The following is a 20,478-nucleotide window of genomic DNA, read 5'->3' as shown; positions in this document are numbered from 1 at the left end:
GTCTGAATTTTCTTACACTATGCGTCTCAGTCGTAAAGCCAAGAAGGATATGACATCATTGGCGACAAAGCTACATACAAAATGCTCTGTTTGTAAAATTCAAATCTAACAGTTGTCATGTAAGAAGGCACATTGTGACACAAGGCCAAAAGTATGAGGGAATGCCAGCTGTGCTGGCGTGTGTCTTCTTTCACTTGTTCTCTCTAAAGGACCAGTGAAAGAATGTCTGGGTGGATCTTTGAGGAGACAGTGAGTTTCAGTCAGAAGCAGAAACACCCAGTGAACTTCCACACACATGCAGTCACTGCTTCAACAACATGGAGACTCTTTCTAGTCTGCTCTTTTTACTTCTAACTGTACACTCAGGTATGGCTTCTCGTTCACTTGCTTGAATTGCATTTCTGATTGTCAACATGCTTTCGTGGTTTATGTTTTGCAATCCATTATGTTCTTTAATATCCGTCTAATTTTGTGGTTGGATGGAAATCCAGTTGCTATTTCTAAACAGTGCTAAGAATTACAGTATGGTTAAAAAAAGGATTGATAAAATTATTATAAGTATATGCTACCGCTCAAAAGTTTGGAGTGTGTAGAATTTTGTACGTTGTTTTTAAAGAAATGTCTTGTATGTTCACTAAGGCTGCATTTAATTGATTACAAATACAGTAAAACATATTGTGTACAGTATTACTATATAAATAATGCTATTATAACAGTAATAATGTTATAACTGTTTTCTATTTTAATATATTTTAAAGTTTGATTTATTCAAATTTGATGGCAAAGCTGAATTTTCAGCATTCATTACTCCAGTCTTCAGTGTCACATGATCCTTCAGAAATCTAAAATGGAAACTATACTTTTTCAGGATTTATTTAGTAATAGAAAGTTCAAAAGAACAGTATTTTGTTTAATCATCCTTGCTGAATGAAAGTATTAATGTCTTTCAAAAAAACAAACAAAAAAATATATATCTGAGTGACCCCAAACTTTTAAACGGTACTATATATTCAACTGGGTTATGGGCTACTTCTACGCTGGGGTTGATTGTGTAAGTGACTGTTAATATTTACCAAACCTGTAATGTGTATTGTGTAAACAACATTTTCCAGCACTGACGGTTTCAAGGGTGGTGAAATAGTTTTAGAATACAGTATTCTCTATTGTGAATTTCAGCTGTTAGATTGCATAATAAAAAAAATCGTCAATATTGATAACATAAATTCATGTATTTCTTTAAAAGCAGGCTATTTTTCTCTTTTGCAGTGAGTGCGCTTAAGTGTTACGTGTGTGGCTCCGTAACATCAAATCAAGAATGTAACAAAAACCCTCAGGACTGCCAGGCTCCTCTGGACACCTGCATGACCACTGTAGGCACACTAGGTGAGCACATGCCCTCAACATTAAAGCACATCACTGTGGGGAAATGTAGAAATTGAGGAAGGAAAAATGATCTGATGATAAAAACCAAATTTTATAGTAGGCCTATACACAAATCATGTTTTGTTGTGTTTGAGGCCTCATAGAAGTTACTAATGTTGGTGTCACAGGGGTGTGTCGACTGACTTAAGAAGCAGGCAGATGATGACGTAGACTTTAACAATACACAGATAATCAACATACAATGCAAGAAAACACACCTTAACATAAACGTGTCCAGACAATGAGTGATATAAACTGAAGGAACTTAAATAGACAGAGATAATGAACTAAATGATCAGCAGCTGTGACGATTAAGTGTCCATAGATACTAATGATTGACGGGGACAATTGAATTGAATTGAACAACTTTATTAATCCCGGTAGGGAAACTGGTTTGCCACCAACCATACAGCCATCACAATACACAACTAACAAACAATAAATAATTCTGCATTAGAAGACTAATAAAACCTGATTAAGAGACACAATTTAAAAAAAATTCAATATCACAGTTCAAAAGTATAAAAATACAAACACTATAAAAAAAAAACAAGGATAATATTTAGTAATTAACAATGTTCGTTGAAGTATCTGATCGCTGCGGGAACAAAAGACCTTATCATGCGCTCACTAGAGCACCGAGGCATAACCAATCGCTTACTGAAAGAGCTTCTGAGTCCCTTAAACAAATTGTATAGTGGATGGCCTTCAAAAAGCAGGACAATTTTTAATTTTGAACTTATCCTCTTCTCCACAATAACCTCCAATACATCTGGGTTAAGACCAATAACTGAACCAGCTCTCTTTATCAGCTTATTTATTCTATTTTTGTCCTCAGCAGATATACTGCCCCCCCCAGCAAAGTACAGCATAAAAAAGAACACTAGCTAAAATCCCCTGATAAAAAACATTTAAGAGCTTTGTGCTGATGTTGAATGATCTAAGTTTTCTCAAAAAGAACAGTCTCGACTGAGCTTTCTTCATTACAACATTGGTGTTCTCTTTCCAATTTAATTTTTCATCCAAATGGACACCTAAAAATGTATATGACTGCACAATTTCGATCAACTGACCATTAATTGTAACTGGAAGGACCTTCTCTTTTTTCTTTCTGAAATCAATCACAAGTTCTTTAGTCTTCCCTACATTCAGTTTCAAAAAGTTTGATTCACACCAGTTGTAAAAAGACTGAACCTCTCTTCTATAAACAAGATCATCACCCTGATTAAGTAGACCCACTAAAGCAGTGTCGTCAGAGAATTTTTGTACCCAGCAAGATGGCTGACTATGCCTATAATCAGCAGTGTAAAGTGAAAAAAGAAAGGGGGATAAAACTGTACCCTGGGGTGCTCCAGTATTAGTTAAAATGGTATCAGAATATTTGTTACCAATCCTAACAAACTGTGGTCGTGCTAGAAGGTAGTCTAAAATCCAGACAATGGTTGTATTATGCAATTTAAACTCAATTAATTTATTAGCTAAAATATGTGGCTGTATAGTATTAAAAGCACTAGAAAAATCGAAAAACATGATCCTAACAGAACTGGCAGTAGTTTCAAGATGACTGTAAATATTGTGAAGCATAAATAGTAGTGCATCATCTACCCCCACACCCTTCCTGTACGCAAATTGCAAAGGATCCTGAAAGGCAGACACATGCCTAGTCAGATGATCCAATACAACCCTCTTGAAACACTTCATAATCTGCGATGTCAGGGCTATAGGCCTCAGGTTAGCAAGATTGTTAGACACCTTAGCTTTTTTGGGAATAGGGACAAGACAGGAGGTTTTCCACATAACTGGGATTTTGGCAGAAGACAAAGATAAGGAAAACAATAAATGAAGGACAGAGCACAGCTGGTCAGCACAAACTTTTAGGGTACGTGGATGAACACCATCAGGGCCTGCTGCCTTATTTGGTTTAATACACCTTGCTGACGAACCTCTTCAATGTTAAGAATAATAGCTGGACTACAGTCCTCAAAGCTGCTCTTCCTAAGATTAGAAAGGACATTCTCATGAAGTGAAGAAAAGTCTAATTCATCAAACCTTGCAAAAAAAGTATTGGCATCGTTAGCCTGTAAACCCAAATTACATAAACTGGGTTTACTGGTCCCATATCCAGTAATAGACTTCATACCATTCCATAGTCCTCTTGTGTTGCTACAGGACATATTTCCTTCAACCTTTTCCTTATACTTTAATTTACCCTGTCTGATAATGACTTTCATCTCTCTTTGAGCGTTTTTAATTCTTTCTTTATCACCACTGTAAAAAGCAGCTTTCTTCTTATTTATAGCAGCCTTAACTTCTCTGGTGACCCATGGTTTGTTATTTGGAAAAAAATTTATTAGTTTACAAGGGATCATAGACTCAACACAATAATTAATATAACAAGTTACTTTGTCAGAAATACTGTCCAAATCACTGTCTCCATCAAAGAACACACTCCAGTCTGTGCACTCAAAGCACCCCCTTAATGTTTCACAGGCATCCTCTGACCAGATGCGCACAGTCTTAGACGTTATCGGCTGTTTCCGTATCACTGGACTATATTTAGACATCAAGGTTATCAAATTATGGTCCGATTTACCCAGTGGAGGAAGCAGTTTATCAACATAACCATCCTTAACGTTCGTATAGAACAAGTCAATAGTTTTGTCACCCCTCGTAGTAGGACACGTCACCATTTGTTTAAGAGACGGCAGAGTTGTGGAGAGAGAGCAGTGATTAAAATCCCCGTTTAAGATAACCAGCGCGTCTGGAGAGGAGCGCTGTAAGTCAGTGTGTAAGACAATGTGTCTGAGAAAAACTAAGGGGCTGTTTACACCACACCGTTTTTTTGTTTGTTTGTTTTTTGGCCGTTGGGGTTAGAACGGGTAACTTAGAACTTTAAAACGGGTTTCAAAGTGCAAATTTTTTGAAAACCTTCTCCGTGTAAAAACGAAACAAAAACGCGAATCTCTGAAGACGATGACGTGCGTGCACAAGAATATCTATGGCAAGAGCTCCTTTCAGTCACTGTAACACTTTATTTTACAGTGTCATTGTTACATTATGTTACATAGTTACTAAATAGCAATAGCTATAAATTAAGCAGAATTACATGCAACTAACCATAAACCAAATCTAATCCATAGTAAGCATAGGCTATGCAGTTACTTAATATTAGCTATAGCCTACTTAAATGTAAAATAAAGTGTTACCAGCGGAATTCAAAGAATGTAACCCTGCATTCTTTTCCTTATTCTTTTCTTTTCTCTTTGCATTCGGCTGTTAAAGTATGAAAAAAGGCTACTGTGCATTTGTGGTGGGCTATGCTCTTCCGATTTAATTTACAATATCCCATGAATAATTCACTGGAATGCACTAAGAATCTCTCGTTCCGTTTTTTCTTCTTTTTTTTAATGATTATTATTGTGTTCATAGAGCGAGCCTTTCACTGAATGTTTACAGTTTAAAGGAAGTTACTCACATAATTCAAAGAAGCCTCATGTGGAGTATGAAAAAGGTGGATATATCCCAATATCATAGTAAAGATATTCAAATGCTTGATCAAAACTGTGTAGCGCAATGATGACTGATCTGTACAAACAAAAAAATGTATGGATGATCAAGTAAGCCTTAAAATATATAACATATAAATATATATATATATATATATATATATATATATATATATATATATATATATATATATATATATATATATATATATATAAATCATTAAAGATTTCATATTACCACCATGACCTGAAGTTTTAGAATTAGGCTATACTAAGAGGCCTTTTACTTGCAAAAAAAAAAAAAAAAAAAAGAGCATAAATGAGCTTCCAAAACATTGAGGCAAGAACAGATTTCAAGAGGTCAGATGTTCTGATACACAAAAAGCTGGATCATAAAAAACTAACTATTCAACATGGTAGAGGGAAAACTAGATACATTTTGAATTTGTCTTTTTAGGAAGTCTTACTGCCATTGTGAAGACATGCTCCCATTCAAAAGTCTGCACAAGTGCTGCTGGATCTGCCTCTTTGGACAGTAATGGAGATGGAGTCCAGGTGACATGCTGTAATAGTAACCTGTGTAACTACAGTGGAGCTGCCAGCATTACACTGCACAGATGGCTGTTGGTCCTACCACTGCTCCTCATCACCCTCCTCTTCAGACAGAGCACTTGAAATGTGATGGATTAAATCCCATCATGGACTAAATGGTCTTCATACTGAAAATCCAACCTTGTAACTACTGAGCTGAACTATCTAGAAAACTTAATTTCCCCAGCTTCATTACTTGTTTGGTAACGACCTTTTTGTTGAAAATAAGGATGTCAGTCCATTAACCTATCATGTATTCCAGACATCTGATCATATTTAAGTAGGCTAATTGTTTATGAAAACGTATGAAGAGTTTTAAAGTTGGCAAGAGTTGCACAAATTATGGCCTGTGTAAACTATGTGTATAATGAAATGTTAACATAATTCAGGCGCTAGATTTATGGATATAGGTGTTTCAAACCCTTTTTTACTACATTTATTGAAAATCTAATAAATGAAATAATAAAATATTCTAGTTGTTTTATATTAATCAATGATAACAAATTAACTTTCAAAAACGTTAATGATACACTATGCACTGTAAATAAAACTCAATGCATTTTGCGAATAACATTGTTTTGGTTTGTTATCCTACTGCTCATAAAATTTTCACTAGGGGTCATCGGTTTGCGTGTCTTTGTGGTGTGTGGACAACCACCATACAATGAAAAAAATTCATTCTCTTTTTTTTAAATCCTCAAAAAGTCATATTGTATTTGCCACACTTTCTGCTACCAGCAGGTGGCGCTATTACTATAACCAAATATGGGCATGGTCATGTGTTCAGGACAGGACTCAAACATGTGAAGTTTGGGGCAGATTGGATATTGTATGCCTGGCTGTTAGTGGTTGCCTAGGAACATCGGAACTGCAAGCAACATTAATATAGAACTTATCTGATCATGCATATATCACCAAAAGGCTGAAATTGGGTGTGCACATCTACATTTGTCAAGCCGCCAAGGACACACCCTTTGACAAACTCAAGATCTTTGCAATTTAACGTCGCAAAGGCCTTAAGATTGTAATCACCAAATTTTAAGAGGATCAGATCAAAACTGTAGGAGGAGTCTGTTAAAGTACGAGGCCTTAAAATGGCAAAAACTGCACAAAAATCGGAGAGGAAATTCAAAATGGCAGACTTCCTGTTGTGTTTAGGGCTACGCTCAATGAGACTTTTTAGGAGGTATTGGGTCATTACATGTATGTACCGAATTTCGTCCACGTACGTGATACGTTGCGCCAGGGGCAATTTGAAATATTGTAGGGGCGCTATTGAGCCATTTTGTCCCACCCAATTCTGAAACCCATTTCACACGTACATTTTCACCACTTCTGACGCATGTGCAAAGTTTTGTGAGTTTGAGCATGTTTAGGCCCTCAAAAAAGTGATTCACTTTGGAGAAGCGGAATAATAATAATAATAAACGGAGCAATTCCAATAGGGTCCCCTCACCATCGGTGCTTAAATAGTAAGGGTAGGATACACATTAGTGGAAGACAATTCACCAATAAATTAAATAATTTTTTTATTGATCAAGAACTGATTTAAAATAAATACCTACGACACAGACCAAAAAACTAAACAAAAAACACGATTTTTGTGCTGAACAGAGCATTATGCAAATCTTCAACTAATGGTGATTCAAATCTTTCTTTAAAATATTTGTCCGGCCTCATTATGTGATGACACTTCTATCAACAGGTGAGCTCATGTTAACAGTTACACAAAATGAAACAAATCCTTACAACAAGGTAGAAAACTGATACATACATTACATCAGTGATACGAAGGTGATAAACTGTGGCAAACACATTAAAATGATGTTGTGATGCTGGATATATAATATCCATATTGCATGGTGCTTATATCCAAAGAAAGTATAAGATGATAGTTGACAACAACTAGAAAACTAAGGATGGGGGAAAACACAAAGCTTGACATTCTTTTGCAAAGCATTTAGAAGAAAAAGGTTCAAGTATGTCTCTTCATTATTAGCTTCGTCTTGCAGTGGCCTCTGCTGGCGGTGAGCGGTATGTTGAGCAGGTCTTTATGGCAAGGCTTCTCCATTGAGCTCTACGGCCAGTTTAGCGTCTGTGTCCGTCTGTACGAGTAGTGTGCCGGAAAACTGGCCCGCAGCGGCCGGCACGAACTGCACAGGGAGGTTGATGTAGTGTTGTGATCTGGAAAGCCACATGGAAAAAGGTTCAAGTGCTTGAAAACATGCAGGTATAATAGCATACCTAACTAGCTTGTGATGTTACTGAACATTTTTTCAAAAAATAGTTGAACATGAATTCCACATTAATAATAATAAAAAATATATATATTTAAACAAGTTTGAGTGTAAATTAAAAATGATTAATTTAACACCACACACACACATTTAGTACACAATCACATGCATACAGTACTACAAACCACAAAAAATAAATAAAAAACCCCGCTCTGGCCGACCTGTGGCTGAGCTCAGAATCAGAGCCTTCACATCAGGCATTGGCAGCAGGAAGTGACATGGAATGCTTCAATAAAATCTCTACTTGCTATTATTTATTAAATTGGCTTGAGCAAACAGTAAGACTTACTACTACTAGAGAATAAGCGAGAGAAGATTTAACTCACCTTAGAGAATAATTTGAATGCTTGATGTGGAAAGGCTCTTTAGGACTTATGAATTTTAGCTGCAAGTTAATTAGAAAAGCTCAAAATAAGTCTCATGCCAGACATTTAGGAGCAGCAATAATAACACTGCACACATCAACATGCAATATGACTGAAGTTGTTAGACTTGAATGTATTTTATATGTAAATAATTGCTCTGTGAATTCTTATGTATTTTTCCTCATAGAAACAGAACTTTGAACAACTGTGAAGTGTATGTTTGGATTAGTTATTGCCGCTTTACGAATGTCATGTGACTTCTTTGAAGGTCATTAGTGTTCTCACCTCATGTGTGTCGAAGGAGTTATTTCTGAAGTTAACCTTCAGCGTGCTGGTGACGCCCACACGTGTGGCAGGAAATGTGTACAGACTTTGGGGTGCATACACTCCCCTCTTTTGGGTCTCAGTTGAAGATCTGGATGAATTAAAGATAAACAGCAAAATAAGCCCCATGAAATGTTTTGGAGGGAAAAGTTGAATCTTTCTCTATAGATCAGATTTAGATTGGCTGCAGATTGTAGTGTTGAGTTCCGCATGTTAATAAGACAGACGGTCAGTGGTACTTGTGTGAAAAAGACTCTTACCCTGTCTTTGAGCCTGCAGACTCCAGTCTCTTCCTGTTCTTCATAGTGGCTTCTGTTTTCACCAACGAGCAATTTTCTTTAACACTCGCTCCTTCTCCTGCTCTTATGCCCTGCACACACAAATTAATACACTCAAAAACTGTGAAAGACTGCCATTCCCAATAGATTACTGCACATGTATTACTTTTTGATTCTCTCTTTGATTAATGCATGACTGAAATAACACTTTCAGCTGACAATGGGAGTTGCATTAGGATAGTGTGGTTATAAAAGACACAAACTACAGAACACTGCATTCAAGACACTTACAGTGCCGCACAGCTGGAAGCGAACGCGGCTCTTGTGCTGAGGTTTGGCTGCAGGGTGGCATTCCAAATCCCAAAACTGGGCATAATCTCCTCGGTCACGTGGGAGGAAAGTGATTGGAACCTTTTAACAAAACACCACCAAAAAAAGGGTTGAATCTGGTTAAATTGCATTAGATCCGTCAGAGACAAGATGATGTTTTGACACACAGCCCTACCTTCATCCTCTCTTGAATCCCTAAAGTCCCAGACACCTTCTCACACCTGAAGGCAGAGTATGTGGCACGATAAACATCTCCACTGCTATCAACACCCTGAACCAAGAGACAACAGCAAAGTCAAAATCAATAAATCCCTCAGGAATAAAAGGTGTCAAAATTACATAAGTGCCAACAATCACACACCTTCACATATGGAGGTGCAAATGAAGAGAGGTACCACCTCACCTCCTCTCCATGATTCTCCACTTCCAGGGAACATTCTGTACAAAGGAAAGAAGCTTTCCTTACACAATTTTATTAGGCCAATAATTCATACTTGCACTGAAATTACAAACTGATTAAAATCCTGTTACTGGACAAATAATGACAGGTTATTTTTGAGAAAGTGAATGTACAGAGACATAGCGACATAAGACGGGACAACAGGGCCTTTTATCTTGAAGACAAAATTACAATATGCAATTTTGACTATGATAATGATAAAGTTCAGGTGGCAGGTTCTTAAGTTACCTGATGACTCTCCAGAGGCAGTGGGTGAGAAGACAAGGGTTCGGTTCTTGATCTCAACCTGAGGTTGGGCGCTGCTGCTCTGCGGTTTCTGTCCTGGTACGGTAGGGGTCTCAGCCTGAGGGGGTAGTGGGCATAAAGAGCGGTCCGTAGCACAGCTAGTGGAAGAGACATCCATGGCCAGATCCTGTCGGATCTGGACTTTAATGGACTTCAAAGAAAGAGACATAAGAATAGACGTTACAGAGAGAGCAACACCATGATGTTTTATTTGCATCTGCAGTAACGTATATAAATTTGTACAAAAATAATTAGTTTTTTTTAAATGTACATTTCTGTTATTAAACTCACTGGAATGCTTTGCTCCATATGCTTGTGCAACAACTGTTCACACCGTCAGTTCAAATCTGATTATTTGTCTCTGATTGGAATCTGATCTAAAGGATTGACTGTCTACATTGTGTATCGCAATGGTTTAGATCGATTTGTTTCCCCCCGTGGTGCTGTTTAGTTTTCCAGAATCTCTGAATTGGCTTCTATGGCGAAGAAATTTCATTGGTATGCCAATGGCAAAAAACAGCATTAGCAATATGGAGACGTTTGCAATACAGATGCTGTCTTACAGCATGTCAATGGCAAGCCGTGATGCTGGACTTCTACATTTTATATGAAGCAGCGGCAGAAACAGGTGAGGCTGGCAAACGTAACTGCTGCCATCTCCGCTTATCTCAAAAGAGGTGTGTAGGCCAGGCCGACTAGCAGTATACTGAAATGTTCTGCTCGATCTGCACTTTGCAACAACCTTATTTCTGCAACAATTTCAGCATGTTTCCTACAACGTCTGAAATGTTTATGTTTGACGTGGCATAAGAAAGTGACAGGCAGAATAGCTACAAACAAATCTGATCAGAGCAGTCAGACTGAAACGGAAAACCAGAAATGTGATTTGAATAGGATTTCAAACAAGAAAATTACTTTAAAAAGATTTTCTGTGGTAAAGCAACAGCATGTCACACTTGTTGATATATAAACTAGAGACAATCCTTTAAAACATGTACATTCCAAACTTTTTTTTTTTTTGAGGGAAACTAGTACCTTCTGTTGATTATCACACTGTACATAGATCTGTCCACTCCAGGGAAGCATTGAGGATTTGGTTGCCAGAGAGGGATTGGGACTGATGAGGATTTGTAAGTGGCTCCTGAAAACAAAAACAAAAAAAAACTATAGATTAAAATTTGTTGAAATGGCAAATATTTATATCAGCTATGTGCTTTAAATGAAATATGAGAGCAAAATGTTAAGGTGACTGCGTTTCATTGATTTTCCAGGTGTTTGTTTATATGCAAGTCTCGTACTGAGGTTCAATGACTCCGTGCTGTGGGGTGATGGTCAGGCAGTGGGCAGGCCAGGACAGCTCAAAGCTCAGCTCTCTGTTTGAGCGGTTCAGTATTTGCACATGCCTGGTGTCAGCTGCACTGTCTGCAAATAAACCAACAGAAAATAACATTCAGAGGGGAAAGCATTCGATCCCACTATGCTAAGAGTATTTGCTTCAAACAAATACTAATGTTCTAACACTTAAACCACTTGAGGTCATTTTCAATATCACATTCCTAAACTTACTGATAGTGGGTGCAGTGAGAACCAGTTGTTCAGGCTTGATGCTCCATGTGTTCTCCAGGTTCAGCGCTGTTTGTTTCAGCACAGGTCCTGATGGGCTTAATGGAGGACCTTTGACTGGCAGCACGTCCAGAGAAACATTACTGATGTAACGGCCTGATGACCCCAAACCGCTGCGTGGAGAACTACACATTAACTTCATCAGCACCGTAAAGTCTGAAAGCATTCGTTTGTGATCACCACGTTATTCGTTGAGGATGATTACCTGTCTGATTCGGAAGCCTGCCGTTGTGAAGGTCTGATGGACTCCATATGGTCGCTCTCTCCAGAATCTGACATTTCCACAGTGCCAAACAGTGACAGCATCACTTTGCTCATGTTGCCATAGAAAATTTGAGCTTCATTTGGCCTCTGAGGCAAATCATAGGCTGAAAATGAACCAATCATAAAGCCAATAAATAAATAAATTCATAACTAGGGTCAGTTGAGTAAAAGCGATTCAATTTGAGCAAAATCTTACCCTCCTGAACCTGCTCCTCCCCGAGGAACATTTCATCAAAGGGGATACTCTTCAATAAGCTGTTCTCAGACAGTACTTTATTCCCTGCTTCTGGTTTGATTTGTAGTAACCTTGAAAACAGATTAAAATACAAAATTATAAAACATGACTTACCATCACACAATGTCTAAAAAAATCAACTGAACTTTCCTTTTCCACATCAATTCGATATTTAATAAGGACATCAAGGAGGTAATGTCCTCAGCAGGTAAGTGTGAATCATATACTAGGAATTATGTTTAATTTCCAAAAAGATCTCCAGTGCACTACGGACGGCTACATGCAACACTTAAATAAATTTGATAGTAGGTTTCCTAGATTGGAAACACACTGTTATATGTTCAATTAGAAGCCTCTAAGAAAATACACATTATTTGGTAAGTTTTCAATTATTTTTTCATTGCAAGAGTACATCAATTACTGAAATGTTTCCTTTCATTAGTTTTCAATTTAAAATTTTTTTTTAACATTTGAATGTATTCCTATAATCATTATGGAGCTCAAGAATCAGCTCTTATCAATGCTGTGCTGATATTTTTCAGGATTTAAATTTTATTTTATTTTTTTAATAAATAGAAAGTTAAAAAGAATAGTATTTATTTGAAAAAGAAATGTAATTTTACATTAAACATTATAAATGTATTTACGTTACTTTTGATCAATTTAAATGCATTCTTGCTAACAAGTTATTTTATTTACCCCAAAATTTTGAATGGTAGCGTAATCACGGTTTCTGCAATAATATTAAGCAGCAAAAACGATTTAATCATTGATAAGAAGAAATGTTTCTTTAGAACCAAATCAGCATGTTTTGTTAGAATAAGCTTTGCATCAGGAATACATTGACTGAATTCTCAGATTAAATGAGAAGAATTTAATCGAGTCAAATGAGAAAAGTCACTGACTTCCTGAACTGTTGTCGAGAGACCTCGTCCCCACAGAAGAGGCAGACAGTTGCAAGGAGAGCGGCAGCGGACTGACAGAGTGCCTGCTCTCTGCGTGAAGCCTTCATCGCTATTGTGATCACCTAAAGAAGCAGCACTGATAAATCTTCCAAGCAGTACTGGTGTAAACATGGATGGCAGTCCAAAAGCAATTTCTGAATAAAATCTGTAAATGTTATGTGGAAGAAATCTTAAAAAAAAAAAACAACAAAAAAAACCAACTAAATATAAAAATCACCACCAAAAAAAATAAATAAAATTATTAAATAAAATTATTTAAAAAAAATAAAATATAAAATTATTATTTTATTTTTTTGAAAAACCAAAGTAAAATGTGCACGTGGCTCACCTCTTGCGTTCTCTCTTTCAGAACAAACTGTGAAGGGGATAAGCTAATAATGGTCGAGTCCATGACAGCTCGATTCTGAAGATTGCTGTAGGGTACCACTTTTACGAAGGCAGCACGTGAGCCCGTGTTCCGCACGCACACGCAGAGTTTACTGACACGGCCGGCCTGCACTCCACCAATCGTGGCCACATAGCCATCAGAACGCTTCCTCAACTCCTCCAGGATCACGTTACTTGTGCCGCCATATCCCGACAAAGGGATCTGAGAACACCATGATTAAGTGTAACACCACCCATTAGTGACACAATATTACAGTTTATCAGAGATTATAAATAAACTCACAGTGAACTTGACCCCAGGCTGGGAGGCACGAGCAGCAGACTGCTTGATCTCCAGTTTGGCTAGCATAGAGGCAACGCGCGTGGGAGCAAAGAGCAGATGAACAGTCACATCCTCTTTGGGTTTGATTGACAGCTCTCTGTTACGTGTCAGTCGCTCATCTGGGCCGAATGAACTCTGCAGCTGGAGGGTTGAGACAGAAAAAGACCGGAGAGAAAAGATAAACAAATGTGGATAGACAAATGTGAATATACTGCCAACCAGCTCCTTAGAGTGCAACAGTTGGGTTCTGGAAGTAAAATAAAAATAAAAATAAAAATTTAAAAACAGACCTACTGTGAGTTCAGAGGTTAATCGATGGGAAGTGCTATTGTTAAAGCCATGTGTTTTCTCAACTTTTTTAATTTATGGTGAAAAACCCAAAATTACCCACGATGCTGTACAGAAAATTCCACCAATCAGAGTCTCGCAACAAGCAAATCACACCAAAAGAGCTTGTAGGCAACGGCCACTCACATCAAGCACTGAATGACGTGATATCGTTCTCCCTACGTTCTCAAAATACTTAGGACTATATACACAAATACTTATTACATTTACCAGAAGATTGGCTCAAACAACTGCCGTTGAAAGGAATGGGAATGCTAATGGGTAATATTGTTTCATTAAAAATATGAAATACAACAAGAAATGCATTTCTAAGGCAATAATACAAATGCCGCTACACACACACACACACACACACACACACACACACACACACACACACACACACACACACACACACACACACACACACACACACACACACACACACACACAATCTAATTAGAGTGCTTTACTTGTCAGCTTGTGCAAAGCAGCTATACAGGCGTAAATATTGAAGTTATGCTCATTATTCTAGTAATCATACTTCTTACTACTACAGATACTACTTCATAGGCATCTTTAATATCCATATCTGTGTTTGTTTTGTTGTCGGTTTCTTTGTATGGATAAACACTGTACTGAACACATGCTGCGTGCCGTTGGTTTTGGAGCATTTTAATGAGTATGAGCACACGAGCCCAGTATCGGGCCCAAACCGATACTGGTATAGGTATTCATTTATTTAATTTCTTTGCTTTCAAACGTTAAACCATAAAGCTGTTATTTTGGCAGAAAACTACAGAGTCTCTTTTGTTGACAACAGATTAAAACAATTCTTATTTCAAATATGGGAAAAATGTTGTTATTTTGGCAGAAAACTACAGAGTCTCTTTTGTTGACAACAGATTAAAACAATTCTTATTTCAAATATGGGAAAAATGTTGTCATGTTGCATTTTTGAATGCACATAAGCAAACCAAAATCTCTGTACTGAGGAGTTCACGTGGAGCAGTATTTACTGAAAACCATGCTGTCCGAGTCATCATAAGCTGCTTGCATGTAACTTAACACAGCGCTTTACTCTAAAACATGCAGCAGCAAGTTATCGACCAGCTGGTGAGCATCAGTTTTGTATATTTGGCAGCAGAATGTACACAACTAAATACTGTGTCCCAATTTACATACTATCCATCCTAAATAGTAATCCAAATTAGAATTGGTGTCTTAACTCATAGTATGTTATAGACTTAAATATGTTATAGTGCAGATCCATGCACTCTAATGGCTAATATTGTCCACAACCCAATGCACATTGGACAAGGATTGTATTAGAACTACAAACATCTTGAGTAAAACATCTTAAACTACAAACATGGCAGATGTGCAAGACCAATGGTTAAGATAGTTTAGATAGATTAAGAGGTTTAGATAAAGGGGTTTGAGAGATTAATAATCAGCAACTATGCTCGAACCAGAGCTGTTCGGATCAATCAAATTGTCAGGGCGGGCTTTATACGATGATGGACAGAGGATCAACAGTAACATAATCATCCACATCACCAAAGAGTGCTTGGGTTGAAATAGTTTACAACAAAGATGCCGCCATCGCGTCTGTTATAGAAGATATCTACAGCGCATTAACTTTAAAAGAGGAAGAGAGAACCGCGATCAAGGCATTTGTCGGAAAGATGAATGAAGAACATACGTCACTTACTCCGTTGCTCTGATTGGTTGTAGGTCTATCCAATTGAGTGCAGAGGCATTTTCTTCCCTGGTTCGGTTGAAACACGCCCCTTAATCACAGCCCAATGGAGCAGTATCAGACTCATATATTCTGACTAGAATCTGAGTATGACGACGTCAGGCTAACATTTCTCTCCAATTTGGAAGGAAATTAAATTAAATTGAATGTGGAGGATTTTAACTGTGACAAGATTGACAGGGCAGTTTAAACGGAGGCAGGATGCAAGTAACTAAGCGGCAATTGCGTCTTTAACGGACCGCTCTATGATTTAGTAGTATGTCCCAAAGCTTGCCTAAGTATGCTACACACTCAAAAGTATGTAGTTTTTCTTCACAAAAACTGTACATACTTTTAGGGCAAAGTATAAGTAGGCAAATTAGGACACAGCAACCAAGTTAGCTTACCTGGAAACAGTCTTGGTCTTGACCCCTGATGAGAAGTCTGAGTTGCTGTGATGTAGAGGGTGAATTGTTTCTTAGCACCAGTTTCTGTTGCCTGTAAACACAAAAGCACATTTCATTTGTATGTTTACATTTACAGCAGTTTCGTTGACTTTCTATTAACGGTTCTTAGTGAAAAACCGAACTGTATTGTTTTCCACCCACGGTTTCGGCATGCATTTGCACCATGGTTAATCTCAAATCTGACAATGCATCTATGATATGGTTTGGTTAAAAAAAAGAAAAAAAAAAGAAAAGAAAAAAAACACTGCACAAAACAGACAGAATTCCTTTCATGCAAGTTTCTGTCAATGAATACACATGTGAATACACACACACACGTTTCATGCGAGAGTAGCTGTCCAGTTAACTGTGTATGTAAATCTGTTGCTGCCATCAGTTCCTTACATGCTGGCGTGTTGCAATTCAGCATGGCAAGCGAAGGAGACACGTTGCTGATAGAGCCGCTATGTTTAAACAAGAGCCCATTGCCAATTCAAAAAGACAACAATAAACGAAAGAGGTGATCAGGACTCGACAATGAGGACAGCCTAAAGGCCCAGAGACAGCGTGACAGACACTTGGGACAGTTGACAGAACTGTTACTGTCCCAATCGGGCCAGTGCTGAATCATCATGAAACTATTATTTGCATGTGTTAAGCCTTGCCAATTTAAACATTTAAGCGAAAGATGACGTGAAATAACTTGACCATGTTATGCAAGGTTCTCTTTCATGTATTCTTGTGCTTGAACGGACAAATTTTAAACAAAATTATGTCAACATGACTGTCTTGGTGAGCCGAACAGTCGAGAAAGACAACAGTCTATCAGTATATTGGATCAGTGCATTATAAAGTGCAGTATAAAGCCAAATATACTTGTCTAATATGCTCAGTTTTTAATGTTAATAACAAAAAAAGAAGAAAAAAAGCTAGGGGTGTAACAATATATCATGTCACAATATAAAAATGCATCAATATGTATCGTGGATAGTGACTATTTATTGTGTATAATTCACCCAAAATTAACATTTCTGTGTGAGGAAAAAATTTAAGTTTACAGAGTTTTAGTGTCAGTACGACATTAAACTACTATAAAATGTATAATAATGCAATGGGGGAATATTTGTGGGTCCTGATAATGCCAAATGAATTATGTTACCAGTAAAAAGTGGCCTACATTATTTTAAATGTCTCTAGCCAGTGACAAGCATTCATCTAAAATAATTCTGTATTTTCAGTTTCAGAATCATGAATATTTTTATTCTGGTGTTACCATTGTCCTGTACATTGGGTTACCAGCACTAAGTCCAAGCCCATTCATTTCCACACACACACAATACCAAATTTAGCATTTTAAATCAACTGTACATTTTTTGTTAACCTTTTACCATATGTCTTAGAGTATCACAATATCATATAGGGAGTTCAGTATCGAATCGTGACATGAGGGTATCGTTACACCCCTACTCACTGCTCTTGACTGAATAACTTTGGTAACTTTTTAATAAGGATTTAATGTATACAGAGAAGACAATTCAATTTCTGTTTCTGAAAACTAATCAAATTTAAAATAACACTGCATAAAGTACTGTTAGATACCTGAAAAACACTATTTAATTTGAATCTTTACTCTAGTGTATTTGTGCAGTTGCTTGTAGTTTCATTTGTTCTTATTGTCTTTATTTTTATTTGACAGTAGTCCTTTTTTCTTTAACATAGCACACATACCAAACCGTACCGAAACAGTGACTCTAAAAACCGTGATACAAACCGAACCGCAAGTAATTTGAACCGTTACAACCCTACATTCTATGGCTGTGTGTACTCACACTGCTCTGCCCAGCGTAACCCCTCCCCATGCCATGAACTGTTTGTTGGAGAGGATGGGTGGAACTTCAGCCTGTGATAATACAGCAGGTAGGGATGCCACTTTCCAAGAAACTCCTTGGACCATCTCTCCTTTCAACATCACCTCATACTGAGGTCCACTGGGTAGAACCAGAATCGTCAACATGCTAAGAAAAAAAAAGAAAATTGAGTTACTTGAAAGTGCAACAATATGAAGTAGCAAGTATATTTTGAACATACTTGTTTATACCCCGCCCCTCTGATGAGGACTAAACCAGTTAACATACACAAAAAACTACTATATCTATATGAATGAACATACCTCTCCTTGTGTTTCTGTGTGTCCTGGGCAGTAAAGGAGACCACTACGCCTTGCTCCTCTCCAGCTTTCAGAGTCAGCTCCTCTGGCCTCACAGTGAAGCAGCGGTCACCATCAGTACTCTGAAAAACAGCCAGAAAGAAAAAGAAACTAGAATGAAAAATAAAGCTTTTGAGACATATTCTAAGTAGGGATGCACCGATCCACATTTTTTCACTTCCGATCCGATCCCGATACCTGAATTTGGATATCGGCCGATACCGATACTATTCCGATACCAGAGCTGTGTTTGCTTTAATATTATTATTATCATTATTGTTTATTTTATATGATGCTGAAATAAACTCCTCTCAACAGGCAAGTATGATATGAAGGCCTACATATTTATGCATGTATGGTAAGTATAAGGTCAGAAAAGGAAGTCAGAAAAACAGTAAATCCTGTTAACAGGAAAAATCCCATTCTGAAAACAAATATGCAACTGTAGGTCATGTCAATATTTATTACATTCCCAAAATGTCAAATACTTGAGTCTTGAAATATAAGAAAAGTGCAAGTGTAAACATCTTACACACACACACACTATCTAAAGGGTGATCCTCGCTCCGATGCTGTAACTCTCTCGATGAATGCTCGATCAACATCAGCCATGTGCAAACAGACAAGCGGATTTCGCCTCAGACGCGCGTCAATTTCGCTTCAAACTTTTGCTTTTTACGAGCGTCAATTTCGCTCTGGGCGCGCGAATGGATTCAAAATATTCAAGCGTCCAACTAGACGCGGCAGACGCGAATTTGACGCGCTATTCGCGTTTGGTGTGAACGCACAGTAACGTGGTGCTTTTTTAAATGTTTGATTGCATTCGTTGTGTTGTACGACGCGAGGGAGCTTCAACGAGCTCTGAATTACGGCTTTGCAAACATTGCATTTTGCTGTCTTGCTCTGCGGTGTTTCCAGTGTGAAGAATTTCCACACAGCGGCCGCAAACTGCGGAATGGATTTCCTGAGCGGTGGCGTGTCTCATAACTCTGTGTCTCATTGAGCCGCGCCTCCGTTCAGGAAATCCATTCCGCAGTTTGCAGCCAGCTAGCAGACTAGCCGGCGGGAATCACTTTTGGAGTCATTTCAGCAGACAACGTTAAAGCGCAGACATGACTCATAGTTGGGGGCCTTAAGCACATAAATAGGTAATTTCGCGCAAATTCATCTAAAAGCGCCAAATTTGGCACAGATGTAGCTCAGGTCATACCGAAATGATTTAGCTAGGGCGCCGGTGCCAGCGACCCTCGGGGCCAAGATGGCGGCCAAATCCAATATGGCCGCCGCCCGAAAAGGGTCCCGGCTTTAACTTTTGAACCACATGAGTTACAAATACAAACTTGATATGTTTTTCAGCTTAATTGATCATGAGAAACACATAGGAATGTTTATATTTATGACCCAGTATATCTGGACCCCTCGATCCTCCAATTCCAATATGGCCGCTGTCCAAAAAAGCAGTTTGGGCTGTAGTATGGGGCCTTACACACCATTGTTCGCGCAAATTCATCTACAAGCACCAAATTTGGCACAGATGTAGCTGAGGGGATACTGAAATGATTTAGCCAGGGCGCCCGAGCCAATGGTCCCTGAGACCAAGATGGCGGCCAAATCCAATATGGCCGCCGCCTGAAAGGGTTTCGGCTATAGCTTTTGAGCCAGATGAGATACAAATACAAACTTGATGTCTATTTTACCTTCTTTGACCATGGGAAACCCATAGGAATACTTACATTTATGATTGGGTATATCAGGACCCCCCAAATTCCCTAAATTCAATATGGCTGCTGTCCAAAAAACGGTTTTGACTACAAATTTTGAACCAAATGCGCTACAAATGAGGATGTGGTGTCTATGTTATGTTTATTGACCACAGGAAGTCCATTGGCATATTTATATTTATGCTTGTGTAAGTCTGGAACCTGTATTCTTTTCAAGACTGTGGTTGAAAATCCTTTTTTTTTTACCACAACTTTGAAGGTTATTCTCAATGTTGATTCATTTCCTTACAGAAGTGAAATGGTTTTCAGTTTACCACAGGTGAATACATTTCAAAGTGTAATCATATAAGAAAAAATAAGACACAATTAATATTGCAAGGCAA

General features: G+C 37.9%; 2 protein-coding genes across 4 annotated transcripts in view; one reads left to right on the top strand and one right to left on the bottom strand.

The window, feature by feature from the left end:
- Positions 1–207: 207 nt before the first annotated feature.
- On the top strand, positions 208–5,989 carry LOC309484229 (prostate stem cell antigen-like). Its single transcript, XM_082150523.1, has 3 exons — positions 208–366; positions 1,267–1,383; positions 5,386–5,989. The coding sequence occupies exons 1-3, from the start codon at positions 318–320 to the stop codon at positions 5,601–5,603; spliced, it is 384 nt and encodes a 127-aa protein (XP_082006649.1). The 5' UTR covers positions 208–317; the 3' UTR covers positions 5,604–5,989.
- A 1,042-nt stretch (positions 5,990–7,031) lies between these two features.
- Positions 7,032–20,478, bottom strand: part of cep192 (centrosomal protein 192) — a 45,255-nt gene continuing 31,808 nt past the window's right edge. The window contains exons 30-48 of one of the 3 annotated variants that reach the window (XM_082150221.1): positions 18,339–18,457; positions 17,998–18,183; positions 16,130–16,220; positions 13,616–13,795; positions 13,274–13,534; positions 12,886–13,007; positions 11,942–12,051; positions 11,687–11,849; positions 11,425–11,606; positions 11,157–11,280; positions 10,894–10,999; positions 9,802–10,009; positions 9,475–9,551; positions 9,289–9,384; positions 9,075–9,194; positions 8,766–8,875; positions 8,467–8,596; positions 8,143–8,201; positions 7,032–7,703 (exon numbers count right to left, since the gene is read on the bottom strand). In XM_082150221.1, coding sequence (XP_082006347.1) covers positions 7,571–7,703; positions 8,143–8,201; positions 8,467–8,596; positions 8,766–8,875; positions 9,075–9,194; positions 9,289–9,384; positions 9,475–9,551; positions 9,802–10,009; positions 10,894–10,999; positions 11,157–11,280; positions 11,425–11,606; positions 11,687–11,849; positions 11,942–12,051; positions 12,886–13,007; positions 13,274–13,534; positions 13,616–13,795; positions 16,130–16,220; positions 17,998–18,183; positions 18,339–18,457 — 2,577 coding nt within the window. In that variant the 3' untranslated portion in view covers positions 7,032–7,570. The remainder of the gene's footprint in view (positions 7,704–8,142; positions 8,202–8,466; positions 8,597–8,765; positions 8,876–9,074; positions 9,195–9,288; positions 9,385–9,474; positions 9,552–9,801; positions 10,010–10,893; positions 11,000–11,156; positions 11,281–11,424; positions 11,607–11,686; positions 11,850–11,941; positions 12,052–12,885; positions 13,008–13,273; positions 13,535–13,615; positions 13,796–16,129; positions 16,221–17,997; positions 18,184–18,338; positions 18,458–20,478) is intronic. The other 2 variants (XM_082150223.1, XM_082150222.1) reach the window with 2 other exon arrangements.

The sequence above is a fragment of the Leuciscus leuciscus genome (genome assembly GCF_965113295.1).
Source record: "Leuciscus leuciscus genome assembly, chromosome: 20".
Taxonomy (NCBI): domain Eukaryota; kingdom Metazoa; phylum Chordata; class Actinopteri; order Cypriniformes; family Leuciscidae; genus Leuciscus; species Leuciscus leuciscus.
The sequence above is the reverse complement of the archived record's forward strand: the minus strand, read 5'-3'. Positions and strand labels throughout refer to the sequence as shown.

Bases quoted from the DNA above. Each gene is read 5' to 3' on its own strand.
- LOC309484229 (XM_082150523.1), top strand. From the start codon at position 318: ATGGAGACTCTTTCTAGTCTGCTCTTTTTACTTCTAACTGTACACTCA. The intron at 367-1,266 runs GTATGGCTTCTC...TCTCTTTTGCAG, and splicing joins ACTTCTAACTGTACACTCAG to TGAGTGCGCTTAAGTGTTAC. The intron at 1,384-5,385 runs GTGAGCACATGC...TTGTCTTTTTAG, and splicing joins GACCACTGTAGGCACACTAG to GAAGTCTTACTGCCATTGTG.